The sequence below is a fragment of the Mizuhopecten yessoensis genome, unplaced genomic scaffold, assembly GCF_002113885.1.
Source record: "Mizuhopecten yessoensis strain PY_sf001 unplaced genomic scaffold, ASM211388v2 scaffold9639, whole genome shotgun sequence".
Taxonomy (NCBI): domain Eukaryota; kingdom Metazoa; phylum Mollusca; class Bivalvia; order Pectinida; family Pectinidae; genus Mizuhopecten; species Mizuhopecten yessoensis.
In genome coordinates this window covers 422,920-439,072 of record NW_018408148.1, presented here as the reverse complement: position 1 = coordinate 439,072, position 16,153 = coordinate 422,920, and the positions used below count along the sequence as shown (strand labels likewise).

The window sequence follows — 16,153 nt, the reverse complement described above, 5'->3', positions numbered from 1 at the left end:
AACAAGCTACCGAATAATTTTCATGCCAGATGTATGTCTAGAAAATATATATTTATGGTGTGATCCAATTTTGCATATTATCAGCAAAATTTCAAAGATGTGAAAGTAGACTCAATGCAAATGTCTATGATAACTGACGATGATCCGTCAGGCAGACTTTATACAGCATAAAGAAAATTGTCCTTTATCAAAAAAAACATAGTTCCGTATTATCATATTATAGTTTCTGTATTTCTCATAACAATACATAGGTAATACAATGTATGAATCTGTTACTGAAAATAGAAAGAACACATTTTGTATAATGGTATGATATGATAAAAAGCGGGACAAATAAATTTAGAAGAAGTAGCAGTTTCAGTAAAATTATAAAGACCAGTGTTTTGAAAAGTGAATCATTATATTTCTTCAGAGATGTACTTTATATATGGTGTTGAATAATATATGTCCCAATTATTTTTCTCTAGTTTATTAAGTGTTGAAACTAAATTAGCAATTAAAATATCATCAAAAATGTATCATATCCTCAGGCTACTATGCAGTATATAAACATATGTACGTAAAACCAGCCAAAATTTGGTTTTCTTTCAATTTTCCAGTTTTCAATTTTCCACAAATTACTTCATGAATCTGCATACTTCAGTTGAGGTTATGATAAATAGAATCTCAAACTTGTTCCTATTTCATCTGAAGTTTGTTCCATAAAATTCACATGTAATATAAACTTGATTGAGACCCTGTATAAGGCACAGATTTTACAATTAAGAATTTTCCAGAAAATTTGATATTATCTTTGTTTTTCTTTCTTCCACAAAAATATTTTTGAATTGAAATCAAAATACACTGTATCAGGTTTCCAGATTTTGAAGATCAAGACAGATCTAACTTATTGTCACCACGTCTTTTTGTTCCTTGATGAGAAGAAATTATAAATGCATCATGATATCAATTTGAGACATTAAGGTATAAAATGTAAAAAATACAGTTCAACAACAGTAAAGTTAAACCATTTTGGTTTTATATAAATTAATCCATTGAAAAGGTTCATATCACAAATCTGAATGGTTCATTAATAATTCCAATGAAGTTGTAATCACATATTTCATATTTCGTTGGTTCATGATTGGTCAATTTTTGTCCAATGAACATTCAGATATCACATGCACTCCAGACTTGCGTATTTGGTCCGTGCTGTTGAGTAAAGCACTATCATATATTCCATCTAGGCAATGAAAATGGCACTTGGGTATTTGGTAAGTTCAAAGATTTATTGTTTCCATGGCAACGAAAAATGTCATCATACGGCTGACACAAGATCTATTGCCTCATCGTCTTCCTCGATAACGCAGCACTGTCTGTCCTTTGGATCAAAAGAATAATTCCCATTACTATCAGAACTTAAATTTTTTATCACAATATCGTCATCACTAAACATACTCTGAAACGAACTCAAATTTTTGTTGTTATGGTAACCGCTCTGTCCTTTCCAAACTTGCGTTTCTTCCTTACAATTGTAGGATTTCAGACCTTTATCTTTGGAAGGGGGAGTACACCAAGCAATTTTAGTGTCATCTGAATAAGGGGCAGACATTATGTCCTGTGAGTGAGAGTTACCTCCCCCTGGGGACCCCCAGCAGTCAAGGCCAAGGTTCCAGGGATCTTCTTCCGGTGACTGCGTTTTCCACTGATTGTCATTATTTGGCGATTGCCACTGTTGCGAATTGTTTCTTGAAGAAGCATTCCATTGAGAGTTATCTTCCTTGCCTTTGTTATTGTCTGAAAATGTCCAGGGACCCGTTAACTTCCAGTTTGAATCGTCCACATCTAGCTGAGAAGTAAGAAAATCTTCTTCCTCTGGAATGGTGTAGTTATCCAACACATCTGCTTCTTCTGGAATTGAAGTCATGGAGGACGCAGAAGTCGATTGGTTACAAGATTCTTCTTCTGTTGTTGTAGAAGTTGACATATTTGAGAAACGTTTCAACCGCAGAGAACCGGATGCACTTTCATCGTCTCCTGTTGTAACGGAGGAGTCGCCCGTGGCAATGGATGACTCCTCGAGTGACCGGCGTGATTCACGCAGACTAATACCACTGTCACGTCTTGACCCGGGAAACACTGCCGAGACTGACCGTCTCTGGACAGGAAGTGACCCTCGCAAGCTGCTGTTTCGCTTGAGGGGGATTGTTCCAATATGGTTCTCGAACTTGCTCTCCTCTGTACGTTTCAGCAATGTAGCCACTCCTCCGTCCACTTTAATATGGTGACTGTGTCTACGTACAATTTTCTGCGGTTTTTGGAATGTTTTGTCTGTTTGTTGTGAACACTCACTGATGTCTCTCGTCCTAACAACGGGAGAAACATGACCGGGTCGACTTCGGCCGTACAAGTTTTCAGCTCTCACTCGAAATCTGTACTCCGTGTCAGGCACTAGGTTTTTCACGTCGTAGCTTGTCCCTTGGCAAGAATTAGTAACGACCTTCCATCGACGCTCGAACACATTGTAGACTTCAATTTGATAGGCAAGTATTGATTTGGCCGGGAATCCCTTGGGAGCTAGCCAGCTGAGTGTAAGACAATTATGCGAGATATTCTTCACAAAAGGAACACCATCTGGTGTGGACGGCTTGCCTGGAAAACAAAGAAAACATCTATTATGATTCTGACTTTAAAAGTTATGTCAAGTTCAAATCTGTATGACAAATAGACTCCATTCAGATGAAGATTATATAGCCTATAGTTTCTTTTGTATTCGTAAAATGCAAGACATCAAAGGAAAATTTCGTAAAAGTTTTAGGATAGCATATACAGACATCTGTAAAACAACAGATAGTGGACAAAATGTCTTAAGATCCTATTTTTATATCCCCCATAACTACTTCAGTGAAAATCTTAATGAAGCGAACATAATTAATATGCATAATTATTATTTTATTGCACAGTGCATTAAAAGTTGAGTTTTTCTTATATTTTAATGGAACTTTGACCTATAATTGATTACAAACTCGGTGAAAATTTATCAGTTTGTATTGAAAGACTAAACTATATGGTCTGTGGTCTACTGTAGCTATCAGACAGTTGCACTGAGCAGACGACAACACTAACTAGCAGACGACAACACTAGCTAGCAGACGACAACACTAACTGGCAGACGACAACACTAGCTAGCAGACGACAACACTAACTGGCAGACGACAACACTAGCTAGCAGACGACAACACTAACTAGCAGACGACAACAAACACCATCATCTGCCACGTTAAATTAGATTTGATCTTTTCACCTACAAAGTCACAAACGATTAAATGAACTTTTGCCTGAACATGGACTTTTAAGAATGTCAGATATACTTGGGTCCTATTCTGACACGAAAGAACGACCCTTTTTACCTGAAATCATGGCACAGACCATCACAGTCAAATTTAAATGCCATTTCTCACCTAAAATGTCAATGCAAAACTTTTTTTTAGAAAGATTTTTTTTAGAAAGTTGAGATAAATTAACATATCAAAAATGTTTGCGATGTCTGTGCCTTAATCGTAGATCAGGGGGAACAAGTGGAGTTTTTGTCACCAGGAATTTTAATGGGAGATACGTTATAGTTGTATAGAAACCCAATCCACCCCATATGTCTATCATGTTACCCTATCATGTTAGTTCTTACCTATCTTGATGCATTGTATGCTATCTCTGTCACAATCTATACATAAATAAATCGGAATTTATGTAAAAACTTTTAAAAAGAAAGTGTTAGACATCCATCATTGTCCCGGACAGGTATTTGTCAGAGCATATTATTACAAAAACGTGAAATTACGTTATTGTATCTTTTTCCTGTCAGCCCCTTTTATGCTGTACCTTAAACCTTAATTCTATTTTGTCGTACAATTTGTGACTCCTGTTTCCGAAATGATTTTATTTTAACTTATGACCTTTTAACATTTTCATTCAGTGAAAAAACCCTGAAGTTCTGGTAATTCACTCTCAGTTTCAAATTAATTTTCAAGGGAATGTCTTAGACAAGTTTTTTTTACCAGTGTTCTTATGGTCACATGTTCTCAAAGGGATTTGATAAATATATTCAATGGGATTTATATCAAACTAATGTGAGAAGATGATAGTCCCATCATCATCATAATCATCATCAAAATTTTAAAAAAGATGGAAATAAAATACTGGTATTTTCCTCCTTCTACCTACCCTAAATCAGAACAGGAAACAAAGTTAAATTTAGTTTGGCCTCGGCCATCTCTGTTTGATATTTGAATGATTTAATGATTTATTGATTTAATGATTATCCCTATTTTTATGGTAGAACTAAATTCCAAATTAAAATCTTTTGCGTAACTTTACCAAGTTGGTTTTACTAAAGATTGACCTTAGAAACAAATATATTTTCACCTTGGCCTGAGCCGAGGGTATACTAACTAAATGGTAAGGTTTTCTTTATTCATCCTTTCTGGTATTGATAGGTAATTGGAAACCTTACACTTAAACTCTATATATAAATACAAATTAAAACTCTTTCTATTAAAACAGCATTAATATTTATATAGGGAGAATGCGATACCTCATTAAGGCTCATGCTGATCCGAGAATAAATATTCAGCATGGTCAATTTAATTTACTATATAAATATGACAGTTTCTGGCTAAGTCAGATTACTTCTTTCTCAAATATATTGAATATTGATTTAAATGATAAAAGCTGGCTCTATACACTCATAATTCACCAACAAAATTGTCTGGTATTCATATGTTTGTACGATAAGGGGAAGTAACTCTTCATTATCCTAAGAATATACTAGCGTATGTACTTTTGTGAAAGTTGATCTGAGGTAGCAGCTGTACTTGTCGAGTAGAACTCTCATTATACATTTTCTCAATCTAATTATGACCTCACTTAACCCCTTAAAAACAAAATGCCCATTATTATTATTATTTCATTTTTAACCAATTTTTTTTCTGTAAATGTATTGAAAATAATTTTTAAATTTTTTTTTGGTTTTTTATTGTTTATTTTTTCATATACACCGTACATAATTCATTAAAGATATGTGTCCTATTAGCTTAGATGGTCGGTATAAAAAAGGAATATTTGGCAGGTAAGAAAACGGACATAACAGGGTTGTATGGTTAAGTACAAGTCATTATAGGTAATTACTGATAGATCTCTCAGAAGTTTAAGGTTCCTAGGGCCTCCTATTTACTCCCGAGTGTTTGATGGGTTGTTTTGAACACAGGAATGTTTGTTGTTTTCTCTATAAGTCCTTCAATGTGTGCACTTTGAAGCAAAAAAACTGACAGTACTGTTTGATCATTGCACAAAGGTAAAACTGAATTAACTATTAAGCTGTAACGCTAATTACCTCCATTTTTAATGTGAGGTACGCTATGACGCAATTAGGTGTATATACCTGACCTATCTCACAGCGCTTTTTCTCGTTAGCTAACTGCCACACAGACAGATGTACCTGACATTAAGCTGTATCTCCAAGACGACCAGAAATACATCTAAATATAGCAGATTCTAGTGAAAGATCCTCGGCGTTGGTTTATTTTTAAACTCAGAAGTATAACTCATCAGTCTAGCCCATGGAATATCTCCATTACCCCTTAAATATAACTGATTTGAAAATCCTAACTTACTTTTATGGGGGGTTAAGATTTTAATTTTTGGAAATACAGCATAGTGGAGGTATAATATGGAATATGATAAAAACGTTTGTTTTTTCCCCCCTAAACATATCATATATCATTTTTTCATGGGGAAGAGAGGGGGAAGAAGGGGAGGGGGGAATGTCGGGAGTGGTAAGTCTGATTACACGGTCCTTGACTGTACTGTATAAAGTAAGTCATCCCTGAATCATGTTGGTCGAGTTCATACAAAGTTTAGGCCATTATTTCTCTATCAATAAAACTTGTAGACGATGTTTGACACTTCTACTGTATATATACACAAGTAGGTAACATACCAAGCGTTTACAACACATTAATTATACTAATCGCAAAATTGATTGATAAGTCACATAAATTACGCTATGTCTATATAATATGGATTAAAACATTGAAGATATCTACAAAGATATGTCAGATGAAAATTAGATTTTCTTTTAAATTTTTATTTTCACTATTTATATATTCTTCTACTTTAAATTTTCTTTAAATTTTCTGTAAAATTGAAATTATTATCTAATAGTGATTGCAAGTTTGAAATATTATCATACGAATCTGTATGTATACATATATGTATGAACAGGGTTCTGTTTTAATAATGAAAATATTCGTAAGTATCATATATCACTATTGGGATATTAGAGATATAATTATCATTAGGCCAAATTACTCATAAATATTGATTATGGTAATTTGTGTACTAATTACCGACACATATAAATGCTGATTGTATATAATAGATGGTTACAATATACATACCTTCCTGATAGCAGACTCCATGATATTCCAATCTTGTACTTGCATCGCCTCGCTGAATAAAAACTCTCGGATCAGACTGCCGATCATGAATTTGAGAATTGTTGGCACCCATTGTTAAAATCCTTCACAATGATCACACGAAACAGCGAAACTTTTAATCAGTTTCCATCTGTACAATTCAAATGTACTCTAATAAATGTCACAATTTTTCTTTCCAAATTTGAACACAAGAGTTACTAAAAATTTCCAATACAGGTTTTTTTTCTATGTAATTTCCAATGTTGGATGTGGTAAAATAATCCAGAGGCACTGTCATATTGTAAAGTGAGCGGTTTTAAGTGTTATTGTCCATTTTCCTGTTGTATTTCCTGACACAGTGAGTAACACATGTGTACGGGTCTGCTGTGCTGTCTGTACTGATAGCCACAGCTTGAGTGGGGCTTGTGTGTATAGCTCTCTAGCCTGTGTGTATGATAGTGCTCACTCAGCCACAACCAGCCTTGAGATCTGCTCACAGCAAATAGTCTCTCTTAAACTCCTATACCCACAGCAAACAGTCAAATGAAGATATGCTTTGCACCACAAAAGACTTTTCAAACTTCAATGAAATAATTTAAATTCCTCACCAAATAAAATTCAATTTAACTGTTGTAGCACATGGGTAGTAATACATTTTCATGTCTATTCTGCAATGAGCATAGCAGGAGTGTATTCTATATACATATAGGTATGTTGTGCGATTTCTGCCGCCTGCTATAAGTCACATAGACCCTGTTACCTTTAACAGAATTGGTGTATATATAGAACTGTGTATACCTATATACTGAGAGGACCCTGTCACTATATATCAGCCCTGAACTCAGATATATATCTGTCCGATATATTTCAACATGTATATTATCATGAAAACTGTACGAATTTAAACCTGTGACTGACATGTTTACAAATCTATGAGTCATTGGAAACCTCTCTTATCCTGTAATACCGAACACGTGGAACTTCTGTGTAACATCCGGTGAATGCTAGTCCAATTAAAATCCGGAGCCATAATTCAAACGACACGTCCATGAGACAGACCATGTGTTTATACCTATATGTGTGTGCATGCCCCTGGGTAGGGGAACTTTCGAGAAGAGTGACAGTTCACTAATTGGATACAGTCTCCGGACCATTGACAGAGGCAAACAAATTACAAGCAAAGGCAATTACATAAACGGTTCCTTGGTAGAAACGTAAATAACATTTTAAACCTCTTATCAGCTTAGTTTGTTGAGGAAGTGGTATCTTCCTTGTTATAAAACCCTTGTTGACTCAAGCATTCGGGACTGTAATTCTTCCCCTTAACAAATATCTCGTATTCATCCCTTGAAAATTCCCTTTTGAATTACATCTGAAACATACTTCAAAGTAGAAAAATCCTTGAAAAAAACCCTATTGATTTAAGACTAAATGCCTTTTTCCAAACAATCCCATGACTCTTTTCTCTTCGGTGGGGGATTTTTTTTTCTTCTTTTTAAATTTGACATGGAGAAACCATTTATTTTACATTTCTTTATTTTTTTTCTGATTTTAATGGGACATTGACCTGGTTTCCGCATGTTTTCAACACGAAGATGATGAAATGCAGGCCTCGCCCTTGGGGTGTGTTTATTTATCTCAGCTGCTGTGACAATCTGTTTTCGTTAGTAACCGGTCTCCGTTTACACTTCCATGCTAGCATTACTAGCTAGGATACATGTAAATAAACCAACAATCTGATTACCTCTATCTGTTAGTCATGTACCACAAAGGCACCAACCCAGTCCTTCCTGCTAATCATAGAGGGCCAGACCCAGCCCTTTCTGTAGATAAATAAAGGGCCAGACAAACAATGACCCTAAAGGAATGCTACCCCCTATATCCCAACTCCTGGGGTTTTACCATGTCTGTATAAAATCTATTATCAGGTCATTACCGAAGGACAATATTGTTAGTCAGCTTTAGGTATATTGGTGAACATATTTACATAATAAATTATCAGGTAATTAGTGCGGCCTAATCACAGGTGAATTACATTGTATCAGGCATGTTATACAACTAATACTCCACATGGGGCACCACAGGGGAAACTCCAGAAGGTATATATATAGGGTAATTAGCATAGTGCCTCGTTAGCATTAATTACCTCCTTCAGTGGCGTGCAATACAACACTTCGTTTACAGGGGGTACCTGATTCACACCTAATTAGCATGTCTCAGGAATATTTAAAAAAGAACTTGAGGCTTAAGTAAGTCGTTTTGTAATGATAATTACAGATATTTAACACCCTTAAAACTCTAAATCGCTAAAGACCGCTGGCTCATTCTTATAGATTTGTATTGGGCAAACTGTTCTTTAGTTTCATACATTTTCTTAATTATGTGTTATTCCTGGGATAAATCAAAGAAACTTGAATAATTATCAGTTTATTTAAAAACAGATAGCTTGCAATGGACACCTAGCTGTCAAAATTGTCACCCATCAAAAATGACATTTCTCGACATGAAGTTTAGAAACCTGTCTAAGTGGAAACCCAGCTAAAGTGGATATCTGTTCAAAATTGAAACCCTATATAATACTGGTCTCTTCTAAACCATAGATATATTCTAGATAGGTTATAAAATCTCACAACATATAAATAACTCAATTTTGTACCAAACACAGCTTAATATAATTGAATACATATGTATCTGCCTGTAAGGATCTTCAAGGCTGACAAACTGATAAGCGTACAGAATTGACCTTAAGTTATATATATACCTTGTACTGTTTTCATTCAGTGTAAAACCCTCTGGGGGCCCCCAAGACAAGTTCCTTTGATCACAGTACTAAACAGTTAGTCATATATATATAAATCTGTTGAAATATTTTCCTAGTGGTCAACGGTCATGTATAAACAGACACATGTTTTTTATTCTGTCGGATTATAGAGTGACTCACAATAAATTATTTACCTATTGACGAGTATCTCCGCACCTTACGGGTACGGAAACGCCAACTACCTGAATCTCCGATAATTAACACAGGTGTGAAATGTGAACTTAAGTAGGAAGTGATGTAACCTCAATGCCTTTATTAACTTGTTCACACCTGAAATTTCATAATGAACTATTCCTACCTATGAATTGGAAGGGTTCAATTGTGTCTTCAGGGGTGAATGAGTTATATACTTTTGTTTGAAGTAGTTTCGTTTCAACTTGGAAATGCCTGTTACATTATTTTTAATTTCCTTGTCTTAGAATTGTTTAAATAGGTGAATTCTACTTAGTTATATAAATAGTCACTTGACTCAAATTTCTAGGTATTCAACATTCTTAGATAAGTGTGCTATTCTTGGATTTTTTTTAATGGAAACTATTATTACCTGGTACACAATAAATAAAAACAGAAATTCAACATTTAAAAGACACAGAAATAAATACTTGTTTAAACAATGGTCAACAAACAAATTCAAAGATAAACGTTGTTCAAGCATCAAAATGACCCTGATAAGGTCACAAAGGGAAACTCAACCCTTTTTAGGAAGCTACAAATAAATTGATTCCTTATCAAGCGAATTAACCTAAGGGCTTAGGTGTTTCTAGCTGAGCACAAAAGGTCAGATTTAATACAGGTATATTCTTGAAGTGAAATAATACTCCCTCCAGGGCCGACCTTTTGTCACCCAGGTGATAAAATGTCAAATTGATACAGTTATATAAATTGAATAGATATATAATTTCACTAAGGCGAAAAACTGACATCTCCTTGGTGACAAAAGAAAGACTTTATTCCGTGGACCTATTTCTTCACCTTGCTATAGACCAGGTGAAAAGTGTCACCGCCGCTACAGGTAAACACGTTAGCGAAGTGTAAAGTCAGTCATTCAATGTCAATTTTTACAGATGGTTTTCACCTGACATTGGGTCTTTATCTAGCTACCTGGTGATTTTTAAGTGACCGATATCAATACGTTTATCTGGGGACGAGATTACCTAACCTAAATGTTCCCTATCAAATAGTTTTCGTACCTGTCAATCTTTTTTCCAGGTAACTGTTGAGTATATATTTTTTATTTTTAGATTTTTTTTTATTGTACTTTTTTTATTGGACATACATTCTTTACTGTGGTTTTTGCTGTCGTACCAGTCATTTTTTTTCTAGGTAACAGTATTTTTTTTGAAGATATTTATTACTTTTCCATTTTTATTGGACACAAATTCTTGAATGTGGTTTCAGTATAATGTTCATAATGATTTAGAGGTTGGGTTATATACCCAGAATTTTATTTTTAAAAGATCACATTATGAGTGATATGTTACGAGGCTATCTATTTCTTTGAAGTTCATCTGACTGAACCCTGAGGTTGTCTGCATTGAGATCAATATAACATCTTGTTTATATGATGATGAAATAAATCATATATGAACACAAGATGAATATGAAATTGAAAGCTGTGTTAATTTTTTTTTTTAACTTTCATAAACCAAACATACCGGTAAAGGCTTACAGGATCGAAGTTGCAATAAAATACTGAAAGATTCATACATAATTGAGTTGAGTTATGAATAGAAACTCAATAAAATTCCTGACATTTGTAACAAATTTCAGGAAATAAATGCAGACAAATTGGAAATCAATACAAAAATTTAAAAAATCATCTATCACTATTGTATAATTTATCACTGAAACACGTTTAAAATCCTGACACTAATCCATAATTCAAAAAACAAGAAATTCTCAATGTCAAATACTGCAAACTCATTTAAAAAATGTATGAATATGCCATTTTTAACATCTGCATAAGATCAATACTTAATATAAAACTAAACCAGTCAGCTTTGTTATAGAGGCGTACATGTACACAACATGAAAACACAAATATTTCTGAAATTTTGAAAATGGAAAAAAAAATAAAAAAATATACAAATACTACTGAAAACCTGGTTTTGAATTGGTAGTTATTGGATAAATCTTAAATTATTGATAAGTTATGCAAATGGTAAACCTGAAATTATTTATTAGTTTTTGTAAAGCTAAAAGAGCTTTGAATATATATACCTGTGCCGGGCTGTTTCATGGAGGCATATATAAATGACAAATTGCACACCTGCTGTTTTGGGTTTAGTTGATAAATATTGTGAACACCTATTGAATACAGTATCGAGATTAAATCTTATTTTGTTGATGTTTTTTTACCTTATTTGTAATAAATGGATAATCTGTTATTTATAACAGCGACGATGGTGGTCATATTTCACTGCGTTTATTTTGTTTCACGTTGCATGCTAATCTGTAATAAATCCATCAGGAATCAATATATGTCTATTATATTTTATTTCTGCCAGTTAAAAATGTAAACAAGTCTAAATATGTCAATTCTGTTTAAAATGTTTACATTCTTATTCAGATATCAAATGTCTATTACCAGAGACATGTAGATGCAAAAAAGTTTGAATTTAATGGAAAAACTTTGAATTTATTGGGGGCTCTCACTCTTATGTCGCACTAACATAATCGTTCCATTTTGGCTTTAAATTCTTGGGGAATTTTACCCCCAATCTCTTAAATAGATTATTACTTCACTTTATCTGTAGCCAGTTTTCTCGTGGTAAATTTAACAGATACATTCTCTGGGGTGGCTATGAGTCTAGTCGCTTCTCTGGATGCCTCCAGAGTCTAGTGACTTCTCTTGCCTTCTTCGGAGTCTAGCGTTTCCAATTCATAGTCTTTTATAGCTTCTCCATGGATATTAGGAGTCTAGTCGCTTCTCTGGTACTTTCAGAGTCTAGCTGCTTCTCTTGTTTTCTTTGGAGTCTAGCTCGCGCTCTTTATCAAGCTTCTCTGTGACTTCGCAGAGTCTAGCTTCCGTTAAATCTTTATCAAGCTTCTCTGTGACTTCGTAGAGTCTAGCTTTCGTTAAAATATTTTGAGAATAATTTGTTACTATTAGTAGGTTATAGAGTGAGTAGCCCCTGATACGCCAAATGTTTACAGTAGGTTTAAGTACTTGTTCTTTGCTTGCACATATTCATATCTGTGTCTTAACTCAAGTAATAAACAGGTTAACTCTTTCATTGTGTGAAGTTATGTATAAATTTGAATTTAATGAAAATCCACTAACTTCTGTGACAACCCATTCACTGGGTTTAGCTACTAATTGTAAGACTGCAGATGTAATTTTCTGACATTGTAAGAGCGTATTCGTAAAATAAAATTAAGAAATTGAAAATGAACAATCGAAGTTAAGATAGTGTAGTCCGTGAACAAAGGGCCCTGAAAATACTAAATGTAGAAAAGGCGTAGTAAAAATTCTTCCCCCCCACAACTTAAAGCTAACGTTAGAGATTCAAATGCCCAACTAATATCCTGAAATTAATCCTTATTTTATTGAATAAGCTGAATAATTTTTTTTCCTGAAACTACCAGAATTCCTATCATCCTGGACCCCAATCATCCCTCTCGACCAATGGCAGAGATTTGCAATGCTCAACAATCCTTTTTTATTTTTCTCAGAAAAAAGTATTTATGTAACAGGAACTACAAATATGTAACATAGTAGACATGTTTTATTTCCTGATTCAATAAATCGTCCATACAACATTCTCTACAAACACCAAAGTCTGTCACATTTGTGATAGAATGTCCAGTTAAGGATGGTCAATACCAGCTCTTGACCATAAAGCTATCGAGCAGGTGACAAAACTACAGGTAACCTGTTAGATATTAATCAGGCATTGTTACTTATTCGTGATGACCACAGACTGGACATACACATAATGAGACATACCTGTCTGTCTGTGGTCAGTAGTTATGTATTCCAGTCAATTACATTGGTCAGTCTGGACAATGTCGTGTATGATGGCAATTAGCTTTGGTCACTCAGACTGAATTAAGGTATTAGGGCACTTGGCTATACGGTTGGTGATAATGTGTGGTCATTCATTTGTGCCCTAAGTGTGTCCCTACAATAGTGGTCATCATATGAGCCGTCTGGACACTGGTCACTCTCACCCTAATCTGACAAAATGTCTGGCTTTCACTGACCAACAGCTGGCTATGATCTAATACTGAATTCACCAGTCAATCATTATTCCTTGTGTTAGATTAATTTACTGACCGCTCAGTCCATGGTTTTATGTTATACACTTGTAATCAATTGTGTTTCTGGATCATGTTGTCTAAATTTGTGTAAGCAATTGCTCTTAGTTTTATTGAAATAATTTACAATTAGAACTATTACCTTTTGCTGACATGTTGCTAATTCATGAGTTGTTTCAACCATATTTCAGATCATCACTTCATTTACTTCACTATAAATATCCTGTCCTAAACATTTATCTTCCCAGTCCAAATAAGTTATTTCCCCATTTCCAATGAGTTATCTCCCCAGTTCATATGAGTTATCCCCCAGCTCCAAAATAGTCAATCAATTATCTCACTTCCCAATGAGTTATCTCCCCCTGCTCCAAATCAGTCAATCAATTATCTCCCCAGTTCCAATGAGTTATCTTCCCTGTTCAAATGAGTTATCTCCCCAGTTCAGATGAGTTATCCCCCTGCTCCAAAACAGTCAATCAATTATCTCCCCAGTTCCAATGATTTATCTCCCGAGTTCCAATGAGTTATCTCCCCTGTTCCAATGAGTTATCTCCCCAGTTCAGATGAGTTATCACCCTGCTCCAAAACAGTCAATCAATTATCTCCCCATCCCAATGAGTTATCTCCCCTGCTCCAAAATAGTCAATCAGTTATCTCCCCAGTCCCAATGAGTGATCTCCCCAGTCCTAATGAGTTATCTCTCCTGCTCCAAATCAGTCTTCTCCTCGTTACAATTAATTATAGCTCTTGTTGCAATCACATTAGGGAATTCATCACAAATTACACCTGTATCACATAGTGAAACTTCAAAAGATAACATATAACTGCTAAATACACCTGTAGCATGTAGGAAAACCGTTCTTGTAACAACTTATCTTGTACCCATTCAAAATAAAGCATATCCAGAGGCATGTAGGAGAAAATTGCTGACATCAGCTCAATAGAGAATTATGGCTGATATCCCGTTGTGTACATGCTTATGATATAAAGTGTAATTACATGAGTAACCACATTGTCTTGGTTCCTCACCAGGTTACACATACCTGACAATTATCAGCTCTGGTACAAGATGAATGTCCTTGCTACAATCCTTCAACGTCACATGACATTTCAGGCCCATCTTATTCAAAGCATTGTTAGCTTTTCATATCTTAACCTTACATTTCCCCGCATTCCCCAGAAAAAAAGCATTATTGTCTTAAAGTCTCTAAGTATTTCAATATATCTTGCTGAATAATCGATTCACTTCAAATATTGGCACATTTAGTTGCACACTATATATAACATAAATATCTTGGATAGCAAATTTTACGTTCGCTGGCCGTTAAGCATACCTAGCTAGGAACAAATGGAGCTTCAATGTACTATTACGTAAATCTCATGTATCTAGTGGTTGCTAGACAATAAATCTGGTTACTTAGCACCCTACACATAAAAATGTAGATTATTTCTGAAGTGTAGGTGGAAATGTGTACTATGGGAATAATATACTCAGCAGTCTGCCTACAAAACTGCTACACAAGTCTCATCTGCCGTTCTTCTGTTCTAAATAAACCTCAAGGTCGAAGGAAGAGATCCATTATTTCAACTAAGGAAAGAAGATACTAGTACCAGTAACATTCCATGAATGAAGAGCTATTCAATTCCTGGGAAAAAAATCCTGTAGTTTGAAATTACCTGTATTTACCATAATTTACAAAACTGATAAATGGTTTAAGAGATTACCTCCCTTCTTTTGACATGATTGGTTATCTCCCCTTGCTGTAAGATCAAATAGGATTATCAAAATTTAAAATGCCAAAAATATTCATATATGGTTATTTTTTTGTTTTGACATTTTTATTTTGTTTAAAATTATTTGAATCTTTTAGCAAATTCTAACGAAGCCCTTTTCCTGACAAACTAAAATTATCTCCCTTTTAATATTTTTATGTCTCCCTCCAGATTTATATCTTACAGTTTATATAAGGTAGCAATGAACATAAATCTGGCAATAAATCAGATAGAAACCTATATATAGAACAGCGTATGTATTCCACACAATACCGTCATGACACGTTTTTCATACCTTAACCTTCAGCGATTACCAGAAGTCAGTATATTTGATTGATTACGTGCGGAAACGCAAGTTACAAAGGAAGACAAACTTTTTTTCTAATATTCTCCACCCAGATCTTGAAAACTCTTGATTTATGGCAAATATATACTGTAGATATAAAGATATATGTTACTAGCAAAATAAAAAAAATGCAAATATTAGGTCAAGTCAGTGTGTGTTTTGATGGGTTAGAGGGAAGAGGGGGTAACATGGATCGAGTTGACGAGGACATATTTTATGTAGAACTTCTCGTAAACCGACACCCCTCACACCTGTGACCATGAGTCTAGATTTACCTGTAACGATCAACTAGGCCTCCGGTCTACGTGGAACGATTTTGCTCTGGCCAGGTGTAAATGAAATTGACATAAGGATTGAATTTCAACTTTGTTATTGAACCTTATCAACAAATTCTATTGCATTTTTAACCAGAGTTGGCGGGTGTGCATGCCAGTGAATTAAAAAATCCCTCATGCTGTGGGCATGACACTAAATTTATCACAGGCTTTGGGGAACCTTGTG

The 16,153-nt window shown here is 34.6% G+C and overlaps 2 protein-coding genes across 2 annotated transcripts in view; both read right to left on the bottom strand.

The window, feature by feature from the left end:
• Positions 1–16,153, bottom strand: part of LOC110458512 (titin-like) — a 483,136-nt gene that overhangs the window by 89,727 nt on the left and 377,256 nt on the right. The window lies entirely within an intron of this gene.
• Positions 308–8,511, bottom strand: LOC110458514. Its single transcript, XM_021510246.1, has 2 exons — positions 6,435–8,511; positions 308–2,631 (listed from the first exon to the last, which is right to left on the bottom strand). Exons 1-2 carry the CDS (start codon positions 6,544–6,546, stop codon positions 1,298–1,300), a joined length of 1,446 nt encoding a protein of 481 aa, XP_021365921.1. The 5' UTR covers positions 6,547–8,511; the 3' UTR covers positions 308–1,297.

What these genes read in the sequence shown, in the direction of transcription:
- LOC110458514 (XM_021510246.1), bottom strand. Translation starts at nt 6,546, where the DNA reads ATGGGTGCCAACAATTCTCAAATTCATGATCGGCAGTCTGATCCGAGA. An exon ending in TGGAGTCTGCTATCAGGAAG is followed by an intron (nt 2,632 to 6,434) that starts GTATGTATATTG and finishes TTTGTTTTCCAG; the next exon opens with GCAAGCCGTCCACACCAGAT.